This window comes from Varanus komodoensis, unplaced genomic scaffold, assembly GCF_004798865.1.
Source record: "Varanus komodoensis strain SLA01 unplaced genomic scaffold, ASM479886v1 scaffold81, whole genome shotgun sequence".
In the NCBI taxonomy this organism is placed as follows: Eukaryota; Metazoa; Chordata; class Lepidosauria; order Squamata; family Varanidae; genus Varanus; species Varanus komodoensis.
In genome coordinates, this window is record NW_025336495.1 from 1,165,639 (window position 1) to 1,184,598 (window position 18,960).

Here is an 18,960-nt window from a genome sequence, read left to right on the forward strand (position 1 = left end):
CCCACATTTTAACCACCGCTCCTGCAAGATGGCCTGCACCTGCCAGGTGCCCTCCAGGTGTTCTGGACAGCGGCTGTCATCTGCACCTTCGACCAAGCTGGTGGGACGGATGGGAGTCGCCATCCAAGGCAATTGGAGGGCGCCAGGTCGGAGGAGGCCGAGGCTGGTTGCTGCGCGTGACAATGGCCGACTTGAACGTACGAGCCGCACCGGTGGCTTGCGGAGTCACCTGCTGCCACCCACCGGGGCTTGTTTAAGCCATAGCGATCATCTGCGTCTCTGCTGCTGTTACTTGCAGCTCTGGCGAAAACACCACTGCTTCCTCCCAGCCTCTGTCGGCGTCAGTGGCGAGCAAGGAGAAGAGCTGTGACGGTGACAGTGGGGATGCGGAAGGCGGCAGCCAGGCCTCCGGCTTCCGGGATCATAACGCAGCCCCGAGATCCAGCAACCCGCAGAAGACACGCCTCTGAGCAGCCAGCACGGAGCACAGGGAATGGCGCCGACAGCCCAGCTGAGCTCAGCCCACTGCCCTCCAGACACGCAAGTCCACCTTGATTGCTCAGCCCTCCCTTTTTTGGGGCAGCAATCTGTGCCATGAATGTTTTACATTGGTTCGATCTTGCATTATATATGCATTTTAATTTGAACCAGTTAAAGTCATTTGAGAAACATACATTAAGCAGCTCAGAAGGACCAGGAGAAGATGGGATCGTGCTCCGGCTGTGGAGTATTATGGGCAGGCAGAGGCAGCAGTGTCTTCTCCAGCACTAGCTGAAGGGGTCATGGTGACATTCAAAGCAGCAAAAAGCTGATCTGTAAACAGTACTCATGGGTGCAGTGTCGAATCGTTCACAGACATGAATACTGGGCTTTCTTGTTTGCAGCTCAAATCGCAGACACCGACCCTTGAAAATAGCTCTCAGCTTTCTCTAGGGCAGCCTTCCCCAGCCTGCAGAGACACAGGAATTCTTGGCCCCAGAGCCAAATTCCACTGCAGAGACACTCCCAGTGGCCACATCCCAGTGGTGTGTGACACCCCAGGAGAAGAGAGAGGGTGAAAAACATCAACTTATCGTAGCTTAAGGGGACAATTCCCCATTGTACTGGGGAGTACCGGGAGTTGCAGGACCTTTTCTGAGTAAATCTGCACAGGACAACTCTTGCTGCTAGAAAGCGAGACTTAGGAGAGGCATTCTGCCCTTTTAAAATGCAGACGGGGGAAAGCTGCACGCAAACCCAAGCAGAAGAAACGTGGCCAGAAGAAAGGAGAAGGGGAAATGGCTGCCTGGAGCCGGAGGGGTGGGGAGAGGGGCTCCTCACCCACTGTGGCTTTTCTTTTGAGCTGGACAGGAGCTATCCAGGGGGTTCCGTCACAACGAATCTATGCTGGGCACACAGGTCAGCACCCTGGTCAGATCCCATCAACCTGAACAGGCCAGCCATGCCGGATGACGTGCCCCTTACCATGGGAGTCACCAGCCTCCCCTGACCCAAGCATGCAGATTTGTCCCCTGGCTGGGAATTCTCCACCCTCTCATGAAGCTCCCCCATTTCAAGCTGATGGCGAGCATCCAGACCTTCTTATCCATCTTCAGCCAGGTTCCTAGCCCTCTGGCGGAGTACTGCAAGCCGAAGAACCACGATTCCCGCAGACCCAACGCACGGCACACCTGGTCAAACAGGTCTTTCCCCTTCCATTTCACCTATGGACAAAAGGCCAAAAATCCATTAAAAACATGGAAACAGAGCGAGTCAGAAGGGGCCTCCCAGGCCATCTAGTCTGACCCCCGGCTCCAGCCGGCTCCACTCACGACATGCCCACCATGTGCATGTCCAGCCTATCCTTGAACACCCGCACCGATGGGGCCTCAACCACCTCCCGTGGAAGCCCATTCCACACCCTCGGGGTCCTGACAGTCAGGAAGTGCTTCCTGGCATCCAAATGGAACCTGGGTTCCCTGAGCTTGGCTCCGTTGGAGCGCGTCCTGCCTTCCTCTGCAGGGGAGAACAGATCTCTGCCCACCTCCGTGTGACACCCCCTCACATACCTGTATGTCGCCAACACATCCCCTCTGAGCCTCCTCTTCTCCAGGCTGAAGAGACCCAGTTCCCTCAGTCTCACCTCGTATGGCATCCCCTGCAAACTGGCCACCCACCTTGTGGCCCTGCGCTGCACTGATTCCAACCTGGCTATATCCTTCCTGCAACGAGGGGCCCAGAACTGATTACGGCTGCAGAGCCAGATTCCAGAAAGGGAAGGCCTGCTCTTTAGATGCCCTAGGTGAGTGTTTCCAGGCAGCGCATCTATTGGAGCGCAGAAAATGCACAACTGTGCATCAGCACAGAAAAGGCATACCTCATGAAGCCGTGTGCAGGCTTCACTTTCATGATTTCACCTTTAAAATGAAGTTTCAAGTTCCTAGCCCTTATGGCTGAAAATGCCAGTTGCCAGGGAGGTGACTGAACACACATTTCAGTGGAATTAATTATTTCTGGATTATATTTTTAATCTGTCCAATAACCAATATTTCCGCAAATTCACTGCTCAGGAGAACAACAGTCCAAGGTGCTGTGCTGCTTGTGGGTACAGACACACAAGAATTTTGTTCCCATTTGTAAATCATGTGAGCAGGAGTACCTTTCTCAGGTAAGGTACATTATTTCCCACACTTGCATTCATTTCCAAAGTGAGTGCAAGTGCTCACTTCCAAAACATGCATTTCCCCACCTATCCAAAAATTCACATTTTCACACTTCAGTCTATGAGGGGCAAACTGTGCATTTGGGATACATGTTTGAAGTGCCTCCATTTTTCCTGTTTGCGGGAGGAACATTTGCATTCAGCAGCAGAAACAAAGCAAGCATTGAGGGAGAAAATGGGGAACCTCACAAGTTCAAATATTGCTTGTGCTGCCGTGCCTATTTGCTGGTTTTCTAAAGGCATCGGGTTGGCCATTGTGAGAAAAGGGACCCTGGACAGATGTGCCTTCGGCCCTGATCCAGCAGGACTTCCTCTATGGCTTAGCGTTTCATCTGCACCGCTGCTAACCGTGGCTTATGCACCCTGGTTAACCATGGTTTGCAAAGTCAGCTACTTCCCAGGCCTATGGACTTTGTCCTCCCAGAACTGGACACTTGTGTTTTGAGGCTTTCCTTTTGGACACTTGTGTTTCAGGGTGTTTTGGGACTTCTCTCCTCTTTAGCAAATATCCAGACCTATATTCAGACCTCCACAAACACACTGAGAGGGTGCTCCTGACTCCCCCATGCTCATGGATTACATTTCATCCCAATCTGCCGGTGTGAAGGTAGGAAGAATACTAAGGCTGTAATTTCTGATCTAAATGAGTAGTTAAGAGTCTTCGGCTGATGGAATGAGGGCAGCTTCAAAGGCATGTCCCAACAGCAAGGAGGAAAACACGCCAGTCCCCACCCACCCGCCGCCCCTGGCACAAGGGATTCGTACAGGCAGATGGAGTTTGGCAAACTCCTTTACAAAACCAACAGTGGAAGCACTTTCATGCCAGCAAGATCCTTCCCTTCAGAGTGCCTGCCTGCCGTGTCTCTGCACGTCCTGGATCTCGGCGTGCCACCGGATAGAGAAGGAGCAAGGCAAGAGCAGCCCAAGAGGGAGGCGGTGCTTTGCTGCATCCTCCACTGAGAATGATTTGGCGGCCGGCGGGCGATTGCCTGCCCCGAGCAGAGGCTGACGGAAAGGTGGCCGAGGCTGCAGTTCACAGAGAGCACAGCGGGCGGGCTCGAAGCACCCGAGCAACTCCTTCTTGTGGAACCCAGCGGCTCTCATGGCCCAGCAGCCAAGCACAGCAAGAAGCTTGGAAAGAACAGCGCCTGGCAGAGTCCCGTGCGGAAGACTTTTCCTGAAAGGACTGGGCGGATGAATATGCCCTCCTATTATTCCATGAACCCCAGCGTGCTGAAAACGCGCTCAGCCCAGCTCTCCCCAATCTGATGCTCTGTGGTTCCCATCGTCCACAAGCTGACTGGGAATGATGGAAACTGTGGTCCAATATATCTGAAGGGCATCAGGTTGGGGCAGCCTTGTTCAGCTGAAGTTTTGTCAAGATGTCCTGGATTTCTTTGCGCAGGCAGATTTTTGCAGGAATGGGAACCCTCTGAAAAATGCAAACCTTCCCTCTCAGATCTGGATCCTGAAATATTTAGGTAAAACTTGGATTCCATCTACTGCCTCCACCTGTACCCCCAAAATACCCACCCAACATTACCTCACAGCTGAACTCCATCTCAGTATCCACGGTTGTCACTTTAACTTTAAACGTCTTCGGCTGCTTCTTCTTCAGGCCAGTGATAGACATGTTTTTAAGCCTCCAGGCGCACCCAACCTAGGACTGCACAAGAGAAGCGGCCGTTGGGAAAAGGGACAAGGCATGGAGGACGGGCAGTGCCAGGTGCATCCCTGTTTGCGCAGGAGCCCGGCCTGTCGTGTGGCTGGACCAACAGCTGCTCAGATGCACGGCCGGCCGGCCTGCGGGCTCCACCGAGCCAGGGGCGGATCCAGCCTCCATCATTTGGCTAAGCTTTTCCTTCAGCCAGGACACTGCAGCCTAAAAGCAAGTCCTCTTTCTGCGGGGGCTACCTATGCTTTTTTCTGGAAAGCTCGGATGATTATTCATTGTGAGTGGTCTTACAGGTGAGGCTCCCAGGGTCACACGCATCAGGAAACAGCTAAAGATACTGGTTCATAGAACATGTCAAGGGTGCAACTCTAAAAGTCCCAGCATTCCCTGGCCAGCACGGGCTTGGCAATGGGTTCCATGTTTAAAGACACAGACCTTTCACTGTCTAAACATGCACCAGATTGTAGGACTTTTTCTGGCTCAGCATGCATTAGGATCTCACCCTATTTTTTAAGTTTTAAAAGAAGTAAAAATGATTTGAAATCTTTTTAAAAAGGAGATAAATGTCCGAACAGACAAAACATGGGAAATGAGGAACAAATGTATTACAAAGAACGATGCTAGCGAATCACAGTTTATTTTTAAAAACTTGAGAGAATATGAGTTGTAGTCCAACATGTCAGGACACCAAACCAGGGACAGCCGCTCCGTTCTTCACCCTCGTGGGGTGAGGCTGATCTGTGCTGCCCAGCACCAAAGGCCAGGGCAAGCAGGAAAGGTGCAGCCCGGGGCAAGAAGCGCCCCGTTAACATGTGGGGAGATGGCCACAGCGAGCGAGAAGTGCTTTGCGGATCCACTCCCATGTGCTTGTCATTCACTGTAATATCATCATCAGGATGACAACCCTGTGAGGCAGGCTGGCCTGAGAGCCCGTGACTGGCCCAAGTCACCCAGTGAGCTCCACGGCTGAGTGGGGGCCAGAACCCAGACCACTGGAGTCCCAGTCCTGTTCTCTGAACCAGACACCATGCCTAAGGCCAGCAGGCTAGCTCAGGGGGACTGGGGGAGCCGCCCCACCGCAGCTGCCTCACTGTGTCTGATCAGGGAGAGGCTCTGCCTGAGCTTTGGCTGCCGGTGGCCTAGGAACCAGCTCTCCACAGAAGGTCCTGATAGGGGAGCAAGCGGTCTCATGACAACGTCCCTGCAGAGCAGGCTGGATGAGACCCGTTTTGCAGCTGGGAGGCCTGAGGTAGAGAAAGCGGGAGACACCCAGCCCGCCCACCGCCACGGTGGGCTTCACGCCTGGGATGCCTGACTCCAGCCCGATGACCCGGGGCTCTGCACGCACACAGGGGCTGCCGGAAAGGCTGGTGGGCCCTCTCGGAGAGGGGCTCGACTGGCTCTCACCGCCCCGCCACAAAAAGCCCCTGCTTGTCTTGCACGCCAGCCTTCACTGACCTGGTGCCTTCCAGATGTGCTTGCTGAACAACATCTGGGGGGCAGCAGGTTGGCAAACTGCTCTCTCCCTCTGCACCCAAGCAAAGGGGGAAATTTTTGAAACTATGGCTGTCCCGCGGGGTGAAAACACAACTACAGGGCTGGCCATATCCCCGGGAAAATGTAGGAACCAGGGCCCGGACTCTCATGGGTAATTTCACAGCAGAGCACCACCAAACCGCACACAGCGGCCAAGCCACAAGCGCCAGCATTTTTAGCGATAAGCCCGTTCCCAGCGCAAACACACCCTGCGTCACTAGCAGAACTGACGGCTGGAAAGGGGAGTGGGGAAGAACAGCTCTGCAGAAACGGAATGCACCTCGCAAGTCCTTTTCACAGTGTGACTCGCCCTGCTTGCTTCCCTGCCTCCTTCCTGCACTTCTAGTTTGCAGCCCAGAAATTAACGCAAGAAATTAAATCTGCAGGAGCAGCACGCTAAACAGTGCCATCTCCCCGCAGCCCTCACTTTTGTTGCCGATCCTGTTGCTTTGATTGCAAACAATTCAGGGGTCTGAATGAGGGACCTAATCCAACTGCTTTCTTACCTCTGGGGTTTCCTGGATGCATAAATTCCACAGCAGAAGTCAAATTGGCTTCCTAATTCCTTCTCTGACTCAAGGAGGTTAACAGAAAAAAGCATTTAATCCTAAAGGTCGCAGTGTATCATCGCCCACATTCCCACAAGCATGGTAAAAAATAGCACCCAAGGACTGCTATGCTCCTCTGTCTGCGCTAAACCAGAGCATGTCAGCTCCACCGCCTTCGGGGAAATCAAAGAATTCACTTTGCAGGTGATGGGAGGCTGGCAAGCCATTTCCTGCAGGGGGCTTTTCAGGCTCCTCCCATCGGCTTCCCCACAGATTTTAAAACCAGGACGGCTCAACATTTTAAGATCTTTTAAATCTCCAGACAGACGAAAAACCAATGCAACTTGTGCAGAATGCTCAAGCATGTTGCTGACGTTCAGGAATAAGTACCGGTCACACTGACTGCTGGTGCCCCACCAGCTACAAATTACAAACAGCTATGCGAGAAGAGGTAGTCCAGCGGACGGCGTGTTCGAACTGAATGAGAGCAACAGCCCTTCAGGTAAGCTGGGGTGGAGAAATGTTTCCCCTCACAAGGTCCAAGGCAACCTCAGAGAAGCTCTTGCGCAAAAACCCAGTGGTGCGATGGGACCTAAGTGAAAGGTAAAACAACAACCACAACCCCCCCCACACACACACACACGCACATTTAATCTTAAGCTCTTACTGCCAGTAAGCATCCACATTGAGGCAGATTTCCACCTTTTAGAAAGGGGGCAAAACTGCACAAACACTAGAAAAGCACCAAGTTTCCTGCCATGAGCAGAAGAAACCGGTGCGGCCCCCGGAAAAACCACAGAGGGCCAGATCTGGTCCCACGGAAGGCTGGACTTGGCCACGGAGCCCGACGTTTTGCACCTGTGAGAGAATCCGACAAGCCTAAAGTTAACTGAGCCAAGTTTATCGTTTTCCTATCCTGACCCCACAGAGGATCTAAGTGGCTGCATCTGAAATGCATGTGCATCCTTCTCCTCTCCGCATCTCCCGGCCTTTCCCCAGGGTCTCATTTGAAGCTGGAATCTCCCTGGAGCACAGAACTTCTTTGATTACCTTGAAAACAGACCAGGCACATTAATGGTGCAATAGGAACACTCAAACGTATTTCAGCCGCATCTTGCTGTTGGATTTCTGTAACGTGCTCTATGTGGGGCTGCCCTGGAAAATGGTCCGGATGCTTCAACTGGTACAAAATAGAGCTGCCAGGTTGCTGACAGGGACCAGCCGTTATTCCCATGTAACTCCGGTCCTCTACCAGCTCCACTGGTTTCCGGTTGAAGTCCGGGCCCAATTCAAGGTATAGGTTTTAACCTATAAAGCCCTAAACAGCTTGGGACCAGGATACCTGAAGGAACATCTCCTTCCTTATATGCCCTCAAGCTCTGCGGGAGAGGCCCTGCCCTGGGAACCCTCCCTGAAGGAGGTAAAAAGGACATCTACTCGGAGCAGGGCCTTCTCTGAGGTGGCACCCAGATTGTGGAATGCATTCCCCAGAGAGGTTCACCTGGCGCCAAGCCTATATTCTTTTCAGCACCATGTCAAAACCTTTTTATTTAAACATCATTTTAAAAATTAGTAATTTTAGCAGTTTAACAGTTGTTTTTGATTTATTTTTACTGGTTATATGTTATTTTATTGTATTGTTTTATTGATTGTTCTTATTGGCTATTGGTTTTAATAATGTAAGCCGCCCTGAGATGTTGTTGTAAAGGACGGCATATAAATATTTTAAATAAATAAATAAAACAAAATCTTACATCTTGCCCTGCATCACAACAGCTTGTGTTGTTTGGCCTCCTGGCACTTTCTGTAAAACAAACTACATTCCACATCATGATTTCTTATGTGCTGATTGAGTCAATCATTAATTCGATATACTGATACTGCCTGCATCATTCAGAAATACAAATCTTACAAACGCCAGTGTTCTTGACTGTTTAAACATGTTTTTATCATCTATGTTAATGATTTTATATTCTGTTTTAATTTTTTACCGTTTTAGGGCACTGTTCTATGGCTGTTTAGACAGTGTTGTTGTCCAATGAATCCAGGAGCTGCTGGACTTCTTTCTCTTGAAGCAGGTGTAGGAATGTCCCCTTCATCTTTACAAACTTCCCAGGGAGTGTTAGCTATTGGAGAGTTTAGAAAAACTTAATAAAACAGTGGCTGAATAAAGGAGTTGCACACAAGCATATAATCCATTTTCAAAATCAGCTCTATCACAATTGAAGAAATTAAGCCACATTTAAGGCTGTTAAAACTACCTGTATTAACACCTAATCAGAATAAACAAGGTTTGGTATGAAGCAGAAAGCAGGGATTTCTACAATTAAGGGGCCAGCACCAAAAAGCCCCTTCTGAACTCTGCTGTTCTGGCCCACAAGAACATCTGTCGCTTTACACTTTATTAAGGTCCCACAAGACTCTTTGTTGTTCACATTATCTTGTGGGGTTGCTGTGAAAAATAAGACGGGAAAGGCCCATGTCCAGCTCTCCAGGTTTCATGGGGAAAGGTTGCAAAATCAATACAATTAATACAATTTTATGGTTGTTTTTGGTAGACAGGGCTAGCAGTGGTCAACACTTTACATGGGTTATCACTGACAGAATCTCAGATTTCCATTTGCAAGGAAATGAACACTCCAGTCCGTGGGAAAGATCAAACATTTGAACCTCTGTGGCTTTATTGATCAGTGGCCCAGTAGCTGCAGTCACTAACGATAATGCATTGCCAGGCAGAGGTAAACTCAATTACACAATCACTGCCCATGTACAGACACTTTTATAACCTGCTCATCACATACTCCAATGCAGAGTGTTGGTTCAAGAGCATCTTGATGTCTTTAGGCAATGTTCTAAACCGATCAGAAATACTGCTCACAGTAGAAAACACGGAAAAGATTAGTGATTGCTTTATTGATAGGTCAAGCTAGTAAATTCTTGACAGTTCAGGTCAGCTGGTCTGCCTGTTTAAGCAGGCAAATATGTCTGACGGAGGGACCATTCAGGAAATCTGGTTGGGCAGCTACACTCCGCAGGGGCTTGCCTCTGTGGTAAGAGATGCTTAGGTGGGTTCACTCAGAAGCAAATGGGCACCACTGTTTCAGCTTTTCTGCAGCTGATGAGAACACGGGCACTTCCTCCCTAACAGTATTCGCCTCCAGCAGCTTCTCCGTCCAGCTGAGAATGCCATCTTCTTAAAGTAACAGCAACGCCAAGCCATGACCTGCCTTGGAAAGCTGCTGCCTTCTGAGATAAAAGGAGCAGGTTTGATTTTATAACACAAAGGCACATAGAAGCAACGTTTTTCTACCAGGATTTATCTGAAATTTCCCAACATCATCAGGAAAAGTGGGTCCTTCCTCAAGTTGATGACAGCTGGCATTCCAAACCGCTGGCAGGGTAGGCGCAATAGAAGGAGAGAAGGAAAGGGAAGCAAAGAAAAACGTAACAGGGATTCTTCACAGTAGCAAATGCTAGATTAACAATTCTCTCCTCAAAACTAATGCCAAGTAACTCATATTTGAAATGTTTTCAAAATTAGATCTAAACCATTATTTTTAATGAGCCCGTGTGGTAAGGTGGAAATGCTGGAGCGGGGGCGTGGGATATCCGGGTGGTGGCCCCCACTTGGCCATGATGCTCACGCGGTGACTTTGGGCCAGGCACAGACTCCCAGCCCGGCCTACCTCACAGGGTTGTTGTTGTGGGGATAAGACTGAGAGCAGCAGGAGACTGACGGAAGCCGCTTTGACTTCTTGGTAAGAAAGTAGGCGGGATCTAAATCTAATAAACAAACGAATACATAAATAACAGATACATTAATTGACTCCAACGGCGAAGAACGGACATGTCGAACATTAGGTGCCTTGCATTGCATTTCCTCTCCGCTTTGTGGTGGGAAAGTGAACCTAAGAGCCGCCGGCGCGGGCGAACGCGAGCAGAGCCTTCGAGGGGCCGCCCCGCCATTCCTAGAAGGGCTGCGGCGGAACCGGCGGCTCGCCCTTCCGCTTCCGGTCCCGCCCCGCCGCTTCCTTTTTCCGGTCCCAGCCTGGAGTCAGTGACGAGAGTGAGTGCTTCAGCGGCGGTTATGGGGGGCGGTGCGGACGGTGGCCTTGCCCCGGGGGGCAGCGGGGGAGGCTTTTCTCCCTCTGCGGGGCAGGGGCCTGGTGTTTCTGGCAGGGGCTCGTTCGCGCAGAGGGGGAGTTGGAGATGCGCAGAGCGCTGGTGGGTAGCCTCCCCGCCCTCTTGGATTGGCCATTCGTTTCCATCCTGATCCCGCGAGGCCCGCAGCTGGCCGTGGATGATGGGGTTGAGTCCAGCCTACCTGGTGGGCGCCAGGTTGGAGCGGGGAAGCTGCTCTTAAGGTGTGCAAGTACAGTGCAGTTCCATTCTAGCTTCAAGCAGCAGTCCCCTAAATTCAGTGCGGCCTGTTCCCAGGAAAACGTGCATAGGATTGCGGCCTCCATTCCCCCTTTTTAGCCTTAACGTGCTTTTGGAGGGCATAAAAATGGAATGTTAGATCAGCTTCCTTGTTTACAACAGACTGAATCTGAAACAACATCCTTTCCTGCCTTTGGCACCGGCCACCTGTGGGCATCAGGTTCTTAATAAACAGCAGCAATTCAATCTCTGTTCTGTTTTTCTTTTGTTAGCATGCTGCGGTCTTAGCCTGTAAAAATCTTCACTTACGAGAAGGGCTCTGCTTATGAGAAATAAGCAGACAAGTAAAACAAATTGCAGACTAAGAAATATGGGAGTTTAGTAATCAGACTGAACTAACTGGGATCTTCCTTTGTTTAGATCATGGCTCAAATATGAGCAAAATTTATTAATTCAGCGGAAGTCTTTCTAAGTAGTTTTGATCAGCCACTGCATTTGCTGTTGAAATTATCCTTGCGTTTGATTCTCAGGGTACTGGTGATCATACCTGAGGTATGTCTGTGTTACGCGGTGCTGTCCACGCAAAATGGATCATAGGAAAAGTCATTGGGACCAAAATGCGCAAAACAGCCAAAGTGAGAGTAACACGGCTGGTGCTGGATCCTTACTTACTAAAGGTAAAGCTTCCTCCAGAGTTAGGAAAACCAGGCAGAAAAGCTACCACGTCTGTTAGTCTCTTTGGACTAGTATTGTAGAATATCAGTTGAAGAAATAAAATAAATAATAAATGTGCGGGTCTGTATAGATGGCGGCTATAGCTGTCCTAGGGTGACTATCTCTGATACTCAAGCTATAATTTTCTGGCTGCTTAATCACAATATTTGCAACATAGATAGGCCCAAAGATAGAAAAATACCTAGAAAATTAAAGCTGTGGTGTTGCCATCCTCTCACTTGGGAGTCTTCACTCCAACCATGAAGCTTACTTACTTACTTAATTAGGGAACTTCTATGCCGCCCCATTCGCCGAAGCCTCGGGGCGGCTCACAACCATAAATAAATAGAATCCTATAAAACAATATAAATTAAGTCGCCCTGGCCAAAGAATAAAATAAATAAATATTAACAATTAAAATAACGTTTGAATAGAAAGGTCTTTGCCTGGTGCCGAAAAATGAAGAGTTTACTGGGTACCCCTTGCAACTCTCAATGGGATCTACCTCACAGAGCTGTTGTGAGGATAAAATGGTGAGGAGGAGGAGGATGACATCAATCATGGATGGCACTTTAGGTTCCTTGCCAGAGGGGGGACAAAGCACGATAGACATGTTGTGCTAATTAAGTCGAATTCCCTGGCACTTGTCTCTCCTTCCTCTCATACTTCATTTAATTCTTCTAACCTGTTCACAGGAGATACCAGCACTCACTCTTGAGACCTGCAGTTCTTGAGAGAGCATGTTTCCCAGGGTGGTGCATTGTCCTCCAGCTCTCATGCCATAAGTCCTGTTCAAGGTGCTTGCACGCACATGCTTGCACAAACAAATGCAGCGCTGTCTCTCACTTTCTCTCTCTCTCTGGGCCTGAGCCACTAGCTCCCTGTTCAGAACATTGCTCATTTTGTGCTAACACTGCTTCTGATCATCTCTAGAAGATCTGGTCATGCCACCTAAAATGAGTTGCTAACACGTTCTGAGAACTTTCTTTGTTTTCTTCTAATTGGGGTACATTTTATTCTTCTTTTAAGCATTTTAACTGAACCATTTGTGTTTTAAACTTAAGTGTGTAAACTGCTTCTAGATGTGCTTAATGTAGTCAAGGCATTATACATTTATTTAGTAAATAATAAATATAATTTTGCAGAAACATCCTCAAGAATAAGCTACAACTTAACCAGTGTTTTCTCTTCATGGTTATAGTTTTTCAGGCTTTGACTAGTAAAATGCATCCAATTTCCACTGTAACATTTAGGTATAGTATGTGGCTTGCCTCCCCCCCCCCCCCCCCGCCCGCCCGCCCCCTTTCAGCTTCAGCTGCTACATTGGTTCTCTATCCTAGATCCCATGTAGGAGAATTGTTAACATGTCAGAGTAGGAATGAGGAGAACTGGGGTAACTATTACTCAGTATATAACCTTCAACTAAGTGGTTGTCCCTGTCTAACCTGCCTCCATAAAGTTAGTGAACGGGTTCAGACAGCTTAATGGCCCTGATTTTGCTCTGCTCAGAATAACAGCACCACTCCAAAGAATCCTTATGCCCTTTCTCCTTTTCTACTTAAGTTCTATAACAAGCGGAAGACCTACTTCGCTCACGACCCTCAGCAGCAGTGCATCGAGGGAGACATTGTTCTGCTGAAAGCCCTGCCTGAGCGAAGGAGCAAGCATGTGAAACACGAACTCGCTGAGATTGTATACAAGGTTGGAAAAGTCATTGATCCAGTGACAGGGAAGCCCTGCACAGGTCAAAGGTTCCTAGAAAGTGTAACAGACTCAGAAAACCTGACTGATAGAGATACCAGCTACCTGAGTGAAAAACTTCAAGAGCTGACTGTTTCGTCTCCAGACAAATAAACGTGTTGGAGCAGTGGGACTTTTACATGTGTCTCTTTGAAGAGATTGTATGTGACTTTGTGTGTATGTGGCCTTTTCTAATACGGCCATGATTACAATAAACTAGGTTTAACATGTGCATTTAGTTGTGCATAACAGAAGGATTCTGTTTGTTTTTAAAATACTGCAAATAGCAGAGAATGTAAGCTCCTTATAATGGATATGTCTCTACTCTGCCTGATAATATTCAGATCAATGCATAGTCATTTAGAATGTAATCCTCTCCATGCAGAAAAGAGTTCCATAACCGCGATGGAGCTCTGGAGAGATTGCCTCAGCCCTCAGCAGAAAAAAGATTGTCTACCCCTATTTTCACCCAGCCACTTAAAAGGCAGTTCTAAAGTGCTAAAATCCAATAAAACTAAAATTAGAAGATGACACACAAGAGGAAAACTCAGAATGTTAAAGGCAGATAACTCCGCCCCACACTTGATACCTATAATCCAGTTCTAATATGTGACCTACAACTTCTGGTTTTCAAAACTTGTTTTTCAGTATAGTATGCCATCACGGTTAACTGAGGGTTCCTTGCTTTAAGAAAATCAGTGAAACGGGCAGTTTTGGAAGCTCAGCGGAACTGAGACGAGGGCTTGCATGTAATATGAATTCATGGGTGTGCCCTGTTGGGGCTATGCTGGAAGTGAGTGAGCCCACGACACATTCACTTCTGCTTTGCATTTGCTTTCATGAACAGCTCTGGAGTATGCTTGGTACAGTCAGAACCTAGAACTCTAGGTTGTTGAGGGACAAAGAACTCAGGGTTCTGACCGAATAATAAACCATGTTTTGTTTGAGAAACCAAATGCGAAGCAAAAGCAGAAAACACACAGCTGACTAATTCCCACATGGCACCAGCAACACATAGTTTAAGCAACCCAAGGGTTGTCATTATGTGTGAATAGGAGCAAGATAATCCATTTTTTGAGCAAAGTAATGTTTATATGCAGCGTTTGGAATTGCACTTTTGCCAGGCTGGATGTTGAGGAAAAAGAAAAATTAGGAAGATGTTTGTGAGCTGATTCTTTATGTTCCCCTTTCAAGTTCCAAGATGATGGAAATTACAAAGGGCTAGGGATGTACAGATTTTTTTAAACCCATTTTGTCTGTAGTTGGCAGATTGTCAGGTCTCCACTCATTGACAGAATTGGCCTTTTAATTTAGGGTTATATGAGAACATTCTTCCTGTTTGCAACTGTTCATTAGCACCCATGCACTCTTACGCAAATCCCTCACCCACTAAAAAACAGTCTGCAAGTCTGCAGAATCTACATGATGCAGAAAAAGCAAGCCTGCTGCAGAATGGGTCAAAGTTATATGTGGAGGAAACATTAATTAGTGGGTATCAACAGATGGGCCTTAGGAAGTCTGAGCAACAACAAAGCTAGTGGAGGCGACGGTATTCTAGCTGAGCTATTCAAAATTCTAAAAGACAATGCAGTTAAAATGCTACACTCAATATGCCAGCAAATTTGGAAAACTCAGCAGTGGCCACAGGATTGGAAAAGGTCAGTTTACATTCTGATCCCAAAGAAGGGCAATGCCAAAGAGTGTTCGAACTACCGCACCATTGCACTCATTTCACATGCTAGCAAAGTGATGCTCAAAATCCTACAAGCTCGGCTCCAGCAGTATGTGGACCGAGAACTACCAGAAGTACTGGCAAGATTTCGAAAAGAAACAGAAAACAGTGAGTCAGAAGGGGCCTCCCGGGCCATCTAGTCTGACGCCCGACTCCAGCCGGCTCCGCTCATGACATGCCCACCATGTGGACGTCCAGCCTATCCTTGAACACCCACACTGATGGGGCCTCAACCATCTCCCGGGGAAGCCCATGCCACACCCTCGGGGTCCTAACCGTCAGGAAGTGCTTCCTGGCATCCAAATTGAAGCTTGGCTCCCTGAGCTTTGCCCTGTTGGAGCACGTCCTGCCTTCCTCTGCAGGGGAGAACAGGTCTCTCCCCACCTCTGTGTGACACCCCCTCACACACCTGTGTGTTGCCAGGGAGAGGAACTAGAGGGAGAGGAACTAGAGTTCAAATTGCCAACAAACGCTGGATCATGGAGAAAGCTAGGGAGTTCCAGAGAAACATCTACTTTTGCTTCATTGACTATGCTAAAGCCTTTGACTGTGTGGATCACAACAAATGGTGGCAGGTTTTCAAGAGATGGGAATACCAGACCATCTTATTTGTCTCTTGAGAAACCTGTGTGCGGGTCAAGAAGCAACAGTGAGAACTGGGCACGGAACCACTGATTGGTTCAAAATTGAGAAAGGAGTTCGGCAAGGCTGTATACTGTTGCCCTGCCTATTTAACTTCTATACAGTGCACATCATGAGAAAGGCAGGGCTGGATGAATGACACGTTGGAATTAAGTTTGCCGGTAGAAATATCAACAACCTCAGATATGCAGATGATACCACTCTAATGGCAGAAAGTGAAGAGGAAATAAAGAGCCTCTTGATGCGGGTGAGCAGGAGAGCACAAAAGTTGGCTTGAAACTCAACATTAAGAAAACTAAGATCATGGCATCCGGTCCTCTCACTTCCTGGCAAATAGATGGGGAAGAAACACAGAAACAGAGCGAGTCAGAAGGGGTCTCCAGGGCCATCTAGTCTGACCCCTGGCTCCAGCCAGCTCCGCTCACAACTTGCCCACCATGTGCATGTCCAAGAAGAAATGGAGGAAGTGACAGATATTACTTTCCTGGGCTCCAAGATCACCGCAAACGGGGACTGCAGCCAAGAGATTAAAAGACGCTTGCTCCTTGGGACGAAAGCTACGGCAAATCTAGACAGCACACTAAAAATCAGAGCCATCAACCTGCCAACAAAAGTGCGTATAGTCAAGGCTGTGGTTTTCCCAGTTGCAGTGTATGGCTGTGAAAGTTGGACCATAAGGAAGGCTTGAGGCCTTTGAACTGTGGTGCTGGAGGAGACGCCTGCGAGTCCCTTGGACCACAAGGCGATCAAACCGGTCAGTCCTAGAGGAGATGAACCCTGACTGCTCTTTAGAAGGCCAGATCCTGAAGATGAAACTCAAATATCTTGGCCACCTAATGAGCAGGAAGGACTCCCTGGAGAAGAGCCTAATGCTGGGAACAATGGACAGCAACAGGAGAAGGGGACGGCAGAGGATGAGGTGGCTGGATGGAGTCAATGGGGCGGTGGGTGTGGGCTTGGGTGGACTCCGGGGGTGGTGGAGGACAGGAAGGCCTGGAGGAATGTTGTCCATGGGGTCGCAATGGCTCGGACACGACTTCGCCACTAGCAACAAATCAACCTGTGGCACAAAGGATACATGAACATAATTTGCTTGTAAGAGATGTCAACTGCATTTTAATTTTTGGCATTCCTGAAATCTAAAAAAATTACTGCTGGAGTCTAAAAAAACTCTTGAGTTCTGGCAATTCTATTGAAGTTAGTTTGAAAACTTTGGATTCCAATAGGTTAGAAGAGACAATCCCATTGAATTCTATCACATATTTCTGAATAAGCTTGTTTAGAGTTGAGTTGCTCAAGTGTATAGAATTAACATTCTTAGTGTTTCTTAAATTTGTGGATTAGTCACAAATAGCCATCTTTATAATACAGTTATTAGCATATTGGCCAGAATTTCATTCTTCTGGCCCACTACCAGAATGTTAGGATGCAAAGCCAGAAAAGAAGCTCATTTATTAAAAGTGTCTTGCTACCTATTATGAGTGTTTAAAACATAAAGCAAAAGATATACTGGGATAATTAGAGATGTGTTTTGGGGGGAATTTTAAAAAGCTGTTTCCTGTCAGAAAAACAGTCTGCCAGTATGCTGTAGGAGCAGACTCCCAAGGCCAGTTCTGTGGCATAACATTCAGGACCCTTCGAGGATGAAATGGACCTTGCTCATGTTCAGAGGTGCTCCGTCTTTTCTCAAGGAGAGCAACAGGGCAGGGTTGTGAATCCTTTAGCCTTCCAAATGTTGTTGGACTCCAGCTCCCTGTAGCCCCAATAAGCATGGGCAATAGTCAAGAATATTGGGGATTGCAGTCCTTTGAAATTGTTGTTGTTAGTTGCGAAGTTTGATCGCCTTGCAGTCCAAGGTACTCGCAGGCGTCTCCTCCAGCACCACAATTCAAAGGCCTCAATCCTTCGGCGCTCAGCCTTCCGTATGGTTCAACTTTCACAGCCATGCATTGCAACTGGGAAAACCTTAGCTTTGATGATACGCACTTTTGTCAGCAGGGTGATGTCTCTGCTTTTTAGTGTGCTGTCTAGAGTTGCCATAGCTTTCCTCCCCAGGAGCAAGCGTCTTTTAATTTCTTGGCTACAGTCCCCATCTGCGGTGATCTTGGGAGCCCAGGAAAATAAAATCTGTCACTACCTCCATTTCTTCTCCATCTATTTGCCTGGAAGTGAGAGAACCGAATGCCATGATCTTAGTTTTCTTATTGTTGAGTCCATCGAGATATGGAGGGCCAAACGTTCCCTACATCAGCAATAAAGTTTAGCTAGCGTACCTGCTCTATTTCTGTGCTGCTTCCTGCCTCTGGATGTCAGGTGGGAGCTACCAATGTACTGTTTTTTGCACCTCCTGAAAAACATTGTTTCAGATACTTCCTAAATTAACCAGCCATGCTTTTACGAATAAGTTGTTTTATTCTTTTGATTTCTTATTCTTTACTGCTCCATCCTGGAACACCAAACACAATTTTGTGCACTCTGTCAAGAGGAGATATGATGCTTGTGTGGAAGAAGTGCAGAGGGAGACCTTTTTCCCCCACTCCCATAAAACGAGAACCCAAGGAGGTGTGCAGTGACGAAGACGAAGGAGCCCTTCACCCAGGCAGCGTGAACCGCTGAATTCCCTCCCACAAGATGGAGACAGGGACGCGTTTCGAAGTGGGCTGGGCAGGTCATGGCTCTCCGTGGCTATTCGCCCTGGTTGAATGAAGCCCTGGTAGAGCTGCTTTGTACCCGTCGCCGCCTCCTGCCCTCAGTCGTATCCCCCAACAACCGCCCTGCGAGGTGGGCCGGGCGCGGAGTCCGCGGCGGCCCGCCTGGCTCCACGGCGAGCGGGGACCGGAGCCCAGGCGAGGCGCCCGGGGCCGCCCTCCGCCCCGCTGCGCGCTGCCCGTGCGGGGCCCCCGCGGGCCTTTAACCGGAGGCGGCACATGGACCGCGTGAATCCGTCTTAACCGCGGCGGCGGCTCAGGCCCCCTTTCCCACGACGCGGGCAGGATTCGCCGGACGCCGCTTGCCTCAGCCGAGCCCAGCCGAGCCGCCCCCCAAAAGCAGCCCGCGCCACGAGCCCCTCTCGCCGGCCGCGGAGGCAGCGACCCCCGCCCTCCTCGCCCTCAGGGGTCCCCCTAGTGGCTGCCGGGGCGCACTGCGCCCCCTCGCCGGCGCTCCCCACAGCGGAGGCGGTCAAGATGGCGGCCCGGGCGCTGCTGCGCGGCCGCCCCCGCCCCGGCGCCTTCCCCGCGCAGGGGGCGCCTTCCCGCCTTTTTCTCCTCAGGTGAGCGGGGCCGCGGGGGGG

General features: G+C 49.1%; 3 protein-coding genes across 11 annotated transcripts in view; 2 read left to right on the forward strand and 1 right to left on the reverse strand.

Annotated features, from left to right (window-relative positions):
* The window catches only part of LOC123036667 (merlin-like), a 37,169-nt gene extending 19,101 nt beyond the window's left edge, over positions 1 to 18,068 (reverse strand). For 2 of the 6 annotated variants that reach the window (XM_044456063.1, XM_044456058.1), the window contains exons 1-4: positions 10,278 to 10,398; positions 8,452 to 8,586; positions 4,245 to 4,367; positions 1,578 to 1,703 (exon numbers count right to left, since the gene is read on the reverse strand). In XM_044456063.1, the coding sequence (XP_044311998.1) occupies positions 1,578 to 1,703; positions 4,245 to 4,334 (216 nt within the window). In that variant the 5' untranslated portion in view covers positions 4,335 to 4,367; positions 8,452 to 8,586; positions 10,278 to 10,398. Of the gene's footprint in view, positions 1 to 1,577; positions 1,704 to 4,244; positions 4,368 to 8,214; positions 8,423 to 8,451; positions 9,651 to 10,277; positions 10,399 to 17,941 lie in introns of those variants that run through there. The other 4 variants (XM_044456060.1, XM_044456061.1, XM_044456059.1 and 1 more) reach the window with 4 other exon arrangements.
* Positions 10,486 to 13,528, forward strand: MRPS17 (mitochondrial ribosomal protein S17). Of its 4 annotated transcripts, none has more exons than XM_044456068.1 (3): positions 10,486 to 10,526; positions 11,371 to 11,517; positions 13,118 to 13,528. In XM_044456068.1, exons 2-3 carry the CDS (start codon positions 11,395 to 11,397, stop codon positions 13,406 to 13,408), a joined length of 414 nt encoding a protein of 137 aa, XP_044312003.1. In that variant the 5' UTR covers positions 10,486 to 10,526; positions 11,371 to 11,394; the 3' UTR covers positions 13,409 to 13,528. The 4 variants fall into 4 exon arrangements, with proteins under 4 accessions (XP_044312003.1, XP_044312005.1, XP_044312004.1 ...); XM_044456070.1 differs by lacking the exon at positions 10,486 to 10,526 and adding an exon at positions 10,580 to 10,684; XM_044456069.1 differs by lacking the exon at positions 10,486 to 10,526 and adding an exon at positions 10,691 to 10,824.
* A 766-nt stretch (positions 18,069 to 18,834) lies between the features above and the next one.
* Positions 18,835 to 18,960, forward strand: part of NIPSNAP2 (nipsnap homolog 2) — a 13,878-nt gene continuing 13,752 nt past the window's right edge. The window contains exon 1 of the mRNA XM_044456073.1: positions 18,835 to 18,939. Coding sequence (XP_044312008.1) covers positions 18,854 to 18,939 — 86 coding nt within the window. The 5' untranslated portion in view covers positions 18,835 to 18,853. The remainder of the gene's footprint in view (positions 18,940 to 18,960) is intronic.

Coding starts and splice junctions, on each gene's coding strand:
- MRPS17 (XM_044456068.1), top strand. CDS start 11,395: ATGTCTGTGTTACGCGGTGCTGTCCACGCAAAATGGATCATAGGAAAA. Junction 11,518..13,117: donor TGGATCCTTACTTACTAAAG/GTAAAGCTTCCT, acceptor TTTCTACTTAAG/TTCTATAACAAGCGGAAGAC.